A 7,698-nucleotide genomic window follows, 5' to 3' on the forward strand; every position below is an offset into this window, starting at 1 on the left:
TCTGAAGTTGACTCAAGCTAAGGTTGAATCATAGTCGAGCCACAATCAATCCAAGTCTCTCGAATAACATTTTCAATAGAAAATCAAGCTACAATTCCAACAAATCTCCACATTGGTTTGAATTTCGTCAAGCTTGAACAAAATGAATTCCACCAAATGGAATTTCATCATTTGAGAACAAAGACATCAACGATGTCCACCAAAGATCACACCTCCACAAATCCCAAACAAGATGCACAACACTTATCTCTTGAAAAACCCATTTCCATCCAAAAATCTTCATCTCCATAGACAATTTGACCAAAGCACAAGTTTGGTCCTAATGAAAAGATTTAACCTTTTCACACAAAAGCAACATACTACTATATAGACTGCTTACTTGAATAATGGCTTCTGAATACATGCGTGTGGAATGCTAATAACCAATATTCTCTGCCAAAGTAAGTGCACCACAAAGTCTGCACTAGCATATCCTGAAGGTGGCCAAACTGCCTCCTCTATCTACGAGACGAAACTGTAGACTTGCTTTCACTGTGTGTCAATGCCAAAATTAGAATCATACTCTTTTTCAATATCATGATCTAGAGTGCCATATGCACTCTTTTTGTGAAGCTCTCCCAGCAACTCTACCTTTATGCCATAACTTTGCTCTCATCTCCTATGGAAACAACAACTCAAAAGTTGTGTAAGGAGAAAGGTTCACCCAATAACAAGCTGTATTGACAGCTTCACCTAATTTTTAGACAAGTTGGCATTTCGAAATCATACATCTGCCCAGCTATTCCATTTTGCTATGGAGTGATCCAACTATATGGTACCTGACAATACCAAAATTTCATCACAAATGTTAGTACAAAGTAGCTTTACCTTCTTGCCTATCAGATTCTCAATCAAAGCCTTCCAATGTTTGAAGATTATCAAATGCATCACTCCAAAAACTTCAAAACTAATCAATCGAGACTTTTTCTCAAATGGTTAACATGAGTAAATAATAAACGCCACCTCTGGATGGATAACAAAAGATGAACCCCAAAGTTAGTAAATCTGCTTAAAGATATAAGATTTATTCAGGATAATCATACCTCTGGATGTTTACTCAAGATAATCATACCCTTCTCACTCACATTTGAGTGATGTCAGAATCAAGATCGTCTAAAAATAGTCAAGAGTGCCTAAAGATATAAGATATTTCTTCAAAGATGGAATATGCCAAATGTTAGACAAAGTTAACGGTTCCACTATACATCTTAATCTTGATCGAACCAATCCCAACAATCTCACAAGCATATCATTCTCAACCAAAATGGAATCACCCGTTGATTGATTCATAGTTAATGAACCAATCTCTTTTAGGATACGTACGGAACGTGCAAGCTGAGTCCATAACCCACTTGTCACCAAAACAACTGCAAGAGTCGCTGACTGCTAGGACAACATTAGAGCTGTTAGGCTGTTCTTCAGCCTTAATAACATTGGAGGAACTTATACTTTCCTCCTTGTTTTTCAATTCGGAACACTCGTTCTTGTAATGACCAAACATATAACAGTAGTGACATTTAACAATTTTTTTGTTAAATTTTGAATTGCCACTGGAATTACCCATACTCTTTTCCAAACTTCTTTCTCCAGATTTGCGATCAATAGAACATTTCACGAACAAGTTATCTTCTTGATTATCCATGCCTTGTACATCCAATTTTATTTCCAACTCCTTAAAATTCAAAACAAATTTTATATCTACCAAGGAGATAGTATCTCTACCATAAAGCATCGAGTTCACAAAATTATCAAATGAAACCGGCAACGAACACAACACAACTAAGGCTTGATCTTCATCATTAAGCTTAATATCGATATTCTTCATATTCATAATGATTTTATTAAATTCATCTAGATGGCAAAAATAGAAGTGTCTTCCCTCATCTTGAGAGTGTATAATCATTACTTTAAATACAAACAGTTGGTAAGCGACTTCTTCATGTACAAACTCTCAAGTTTCTTCCAAAGATTGGTTGTGGTCTCTTCATCAACGACCTTTTGCAATACTCTATTGGAGAGAGACAACAAAATAACATTATGTGCTTTATCTTTATCTTCCTTTGTTGATGTAGAAGGCTCATTCGACACTTTCTCTTTTAAAACTTTTGCCAAGCCTTGTTATCATAATAAAGCCCTCATCTTAATGCACCATAGACTAAAACTATTTTGACCATTGAATTTCTCTACTTCAAATTTTTCCATAGCCATCTCTAAAGATCTTCCACAGAGTCTGGCGCTCTGATATTCGTTTGTTAGGATTAACTGAATATCTAGAGACGACTTTGAAATAGATTAGCGGAAGCAAATAACAAAAAATTGAAAACCACACAAAGAATATCAAAATTTAAGTGGTTTAGCTTAAGCAATAGCCTACATTCACTGGCAGAGTCGATCTCAAGTGATTCATTATCACAAAGATGGAGTACAAGAGAAAAATTATAAGTCACTCCTCAATCCCAAAAGTCCAAGTACACCTAATGAGCTCTCAAAATCTCATAAAAGGAGTTCTCTCTCTTTTTGGTCGCAACTCATACTTTTTCTCTTTATAAGAATATGTTTATATATAAAACGGCACATGAATTAGGTTTTCTGAATATTAGCTCGAACGGATTTCGAGCGAACAATCTGTCTGAAGTTCGCTCGAGTCAAAGTCGATCGAGCCAAAGTTTGCTCGAGTCAAGGTCGAGCTACAGCCAAGCCAAATCTCTAGAATAACGTTTTTAACAAAAAATCAAGCTACCATTCCTTATACATGAATGAAAGTATAAAATAGTTACATTAATTAAAGTCCCATCTAATTAGCCCGATATTAATGAGCCTTAAGATATATATGCTAGCTTCTGATCAGCAGTACTGAAGCTTACATATTGACCATATATATGGCAAAAATATGATGCAGCATTCTAAATGATACAAACTGATTATCATTTGAAATAAGAGGAGTTATAAAGAGATTATATAAAATTAATTTTACAAATTAATACGATTTCATATGATACATGATTTTATTTGCTTTATATATATAATAAAAGTAACTTTACAATTTAACGTATTACATCAAATTACTTCAGTTTATGAATTTATTTTATGAGATCTATTTGTGACTAAAGGATACATTTCTCTTGAAATATCATTTTTGCATTATTCGCATGCAGTACTATAAGCATTAATCTATTTCTTTTTTCTTCTTCCCGCTATTTTGTTGGTCAATGGGATAAATCAAGAAAATTAGAATTTGTACATGAAGATGGTTACATAAACTGGATCGATCGATATATATATATATATATATTACAATTTCTAAATAGTACTGACCTATTGGCTGGATTATTTATATGTTAATCGTCGATCATTCAAATTAAATATAGTTATAATCCAATGTGGGACGGCTTTGAAACTGGACATGCATGCAGAAGGCCGAGATCGAAAAAAGAAGCTAGAAGCAGAAAATGCATTCTAGAAATCAGAACAAATATTTCAAGGTTTTCCTATGATTTGTTTCTCGCTGGTGGTGAAGCCAGAGGTGTATGGCAATCCGATGGGCTTAATCCACATATCGCCCATGACGAACCTTCCCGGAGAAAAGTCCAGTGCATGCGCGCGCGTGATGTTCTTGATTCCTCGCCATTTTACACGATCTTTCAAGCTTGCACCAGGGCCTCGGTTGTTGAATTCGGCGTAGAAGCATGTCCTGAGGGCGAAATCGCCCATCCAAGGCAGCCAACCTTGAGGTTGGATCAAGTCATCAATGTAGGATTCCATGATGATGGTCCTCGAGAACTCCTTCCATGGCCGCCCGAGATACGCCCTGCGATCGAATCTCACAGGGTAGAATGCAGGATCCGAGACGATGGTGCAGTCTTGGAGGATCAGTGCTGTTGGTTGGCGCCTCTCTTTCCTGCCCTGTGCTGTCACAATGCATTGTTGGTTTTCCAATGGCTTGCGGACAATGAAGGTACAGTTTTGGAAGACTGCAGCAGCATCGCCGAAGACGAAGTCGATTGTGCCAGAGACGGTGCAGTCGCGGTAGAATTGGCGTTTGGTGTGCGCGTAAAGCGTGTCTTGGTATCCATCCATGGAGCAGTTGTAGAAGATGGACATATCGGCTTGGACTCTTAATGCCACAGCCTGATGTTTCTCAGGGCCAGCAGTGTTCTCGAACCCAATATTCATGGCAATGAAGTTATCCCCAGAAACAGCTGCATGCATGATTCAAAATTGTTGGTCTCAAGAAAAACATACAAAGAAAACTGCTTCTTTTACTAGCTCAAACTATTGGCATATATAGAGACATGGACTGTTGAGGTTAGGATTTCGTACGTACCAACTGTTGAGGTTTTGAAGGTGGGCGTGCCATCAATGAAGTTCTTGTTTCCAGTGATCCTTGTCTTTTGAGCTCCATCACCAAGCATCATCAAATGGGTCATGGACTTGTTGATTTGGACGTACTCTTGATAAACTCCTTCCTTGATGTAGAGAACAAAGGTCTTGTTTCCCTTCTTGGGGACGTGAAACAATGCCTCATTGATGGTCTTGAAATCTCCACTCCCATCCTTAGCCACAACAAGGTCGTGCCTAATGTTGTTGGCTGGATGTGCCTCGAGAAGTCTCCGAACTCCGGGATTGTTGATCCACTCCTGGGGGACGGAACTGTCATGACCAAGAATGGGGAGGTCTTGAAGAAGACGGCGGTGTCCAAGCAGGCCTGGTATCTCCAACCCTGTGAGCACACTAGATATATCAGAGACAATGGCAAGGCTATTGCTGCTCAGCCTCATGGCACTCTTCAAAGCCTCCTTCATTTTCTGCCCAGCGTGGCTGGTCGTGTTCTGAAAGCCATCCAAGCAAGTTTCTTGGTACGTAATGACAGCGCTGAGCCAAATCTTCAAATCAATAAGCACTTTTCCTATTTGGGAGAGATCAAACTCTCCCACTTCTGCAAAAGAGTGCTTAAGCTCAGCAATGGCGGAGTCCAGGAGCTCTTTGCAATTGTTAAGGGCCTGCTTGGCTCTAGGGTCCTTCTCCAGCTCATGCAAGACAGTGGATTTCTTGGCACCCTCGCTGATACGTTCCATTGCCACCTTAAATGCAGCCTGCATGAGTTCTTTAGGATCTGTGGTTTGTCCTGCCTCAGCGTAAAGGGTCTTGATGCAATCTTTTTTGTAATCAGTGGGTTGGCAGATGGATTCAACAGCTTTCATGGTGTCAGATACTTCATGAAACTTGTTGCCATTTTTAGGGTCGCTAGAATCGAGATGATTTAGGTTAACACCAACAGTCACGGCGACAACCATGGACACCAAAAGTATGGAACACAAACTGATAATGACAATTCTCCTGGTCCTTCCATCATCCTCTTGTGGCATTTTGAATATTGCAGCTCTTCAGAAATAAACAAAAAGAAGTGGAAAAAACTAGAACAAATAAACAAATTAAGACTTAGTTTTTTAAAACTTTCAGTAATTTGTTGCAAAGTTCAATATTAATGAAGAGCTGCTCAAAATGCATCAAGGGAAGGATCTCATGCAAAGCTAGCTCGTGGCCTTGCCAAGCCCACTCCGGAGTGTAGTTCTTGGGAATTCTTTCGAGGGATGACTTATAATGGAGAAGAAACGACAACCCCTTTTTTGTTTAAAAATTGGTTACTAGTGTCGCAAAAACATGAGGCTTGGAGGGAAAGGGGAGAGTCAAAGGGAAGTCGGATGGTTGCTATACTGTTTTTCTTCTAAAAAATGAGTGGTCATATCTAGAAGTAATTGATGGAGGAGCCTTGTTAGCACTTTGCTATATTGCAACTTATCACCTCTCTCTCGATGTAGGCCATCGAGCAAGGCCAGCTATAAGCTGCTTTTCTTCACATCCACAAGATTCTTGTGATAAATAATTATATCAACTTTTAACAGCCGGTATAATATATATATATATATATATATATATACACACACACACACACACACACACAATCAAGATAGGGGACTCACGATTTATGTATAAATTAAAGGGAGCCGAAAGATATATAAAAAAATTTCTTTAACAAAAATTAAAAAATTACTTAAAAGCGTACATAAGTGTATATATATAGTAAGTTTCAAGTTTGAATGTAAAATAAAAACTAAAAACATATAACATGCCACTTGATCTCAATGTTCTTCCAACAAATAAGGGTTATTAATTATCACATTCATTCTTAATATAGACTAGTAAATAATTTATAAGAAAATCTTCATTTATTTTGTTTTGAAACTTCGTCTCAACAATATTAAAAGCTGAAAATGTTCATTCAATCTATTTTTATTTCGAAACCTAGTCTTAACAATGTTATGATTTAAAGTTTTTGACTTGTCCATATTCGTTCAACTTAACCTTTCAAAATAAAAACCAAAAAAAAAAAAAAAAAATTGATCCATATCATGAGAGTCATATTATGATATTCAAAACTCATTTAAACATATATACAACATAATAATTTAAAAAATTTTGGTTTTACTTGATGAATCAATAAGCATATATATATACATATATATAATTCTATATATATGATTTATGGAGAATAAAACATATTTGGGATTAAAAAAAATTCACGTACTCTTTATTTCAAAGATCACTTCATTTTTAATTTGCAAATTTCTTTGTAGAAAATTATTTTAATTTTCTTTTTATCTAAAAGTTCTCAAATTTTTAAAATGTTGGAAACAAAGAGATAGAAGAAGCACTACTTCTCTCTGAATTCTCACATAGAGGAACTATTGTAATGGGCTTACGGTTTAAACTTCTCTCTTTAATTTAATTATATAAAAATAATAATTTGGGGGCTAAAAGTTAATTAAGAGAGTTTTATTTTTTATTAAGTTCCGCCCCTATCTCTGTTTGAAATGAGAAATTGTAGTCATCGATCATTATTAGAAACGTCTATTATAATGAGCTCATCAGAAAAATACCGAAGGTTCGAGGATAAATTAATTAACAGTTTCAAATCTCGGTCAACTAATTAACAAATTAGCTACAAAAATATATTCTAATTAGAAGACGATATAATTTATCCAAAAAAAAAAAAAAAATCTATTTATCAATATCTATACACGTACACCACACATCATATTTTTTTTTTTGACTCACCAAATGTATGATATATAGATGATGAGTAGAAAACTTAATTAGTTTAAGAAGAATAAAACAAAAAGAAAAAATTTAAAAATTTGAAAAAATAAAATAAAGTGTGGTGTATGGTGTGTGAGGATGATAAGTAGCAAAACTCTAAAAAAAATATTGGAGAACACGCGGGAAGTTAAGTAACAGATCAAAAGATTATAACAACAATGTCACACTCTTAATTAGCTAAATAAAGCTACAACAAACAGCTCCAATTAATGATCAAACACAAGGAAAAACATACTTACAAAAAAAAAGAAACAAATTAAGAAATAAGTACTACTATTCTTATCTTAGGAATTTATTTGATCACGTACTTAACATACTCTTGCTGATTTAAAATGTTCTTAGACGAAAAAAAAAAGGACACAAACATTTTATATGGTAATGTTTTAAATCCAAATCGCCACTTAATTAATTATACCAGATTAATATGAGAGAGAGAGAGAGAGAGAGAGAGAGAGAGAGAGAGAGAGAGAGAGATGGTACTGCATGCATGCTTGGTTAATA

At 35.7% G+C, this 7,698-nt stretch overlaps 1 protein-coding gene across 1 annotated transcript; it reads right to left on the minus strand.

Moving 5' to 3' along the window:
• Positions 1 to 3,291: 3,291 nt before the first annotated feature.
• LOC121259114 (probable pectinesterase/pectinesterase inhibitor 21) lies at positions 3,292 to 5,645 on the minus strand. The gene is made up of 2 exons (XM_041160606.1): positions 4,364 to 5,645; positions 3,292 to 4,238 (listed from the first exon to the last, which is right to left on the minus strand). The coding sequence occupies exons 1-2, from the start codon at positions 5,403 to 5,405 to the stop codon at positions 3,517 to 3,519; spliced, it is 1,764 nt and encodes a 587-aa protein (XP_041016540.1). The 5' UTR covers positions 5,406 to 5,645; the 3' UTR covers positions 3,292 to 3,516.
• Between the last annotated feature and the right edge of the window lie 2,053 nt (positions 5,646 to 7,698).

Source organism: Juglans microcarpa x Juglans regia, chromosome 4D (assembly GCF_004785595.1).
Source record: "Juglans microcarpa x Juglans regia isolate MS1-56 chromosome 4D, Jm3101_v1.0, whole genome shotgun sequence".
Taxonomy (NCBI): Eukaryota; Viridiplantae; Streptophyta; class Magnoliopsida; order Fagales; family Juglandaceae; genus Juglans; species Juglans microcarpa x Juglans regia.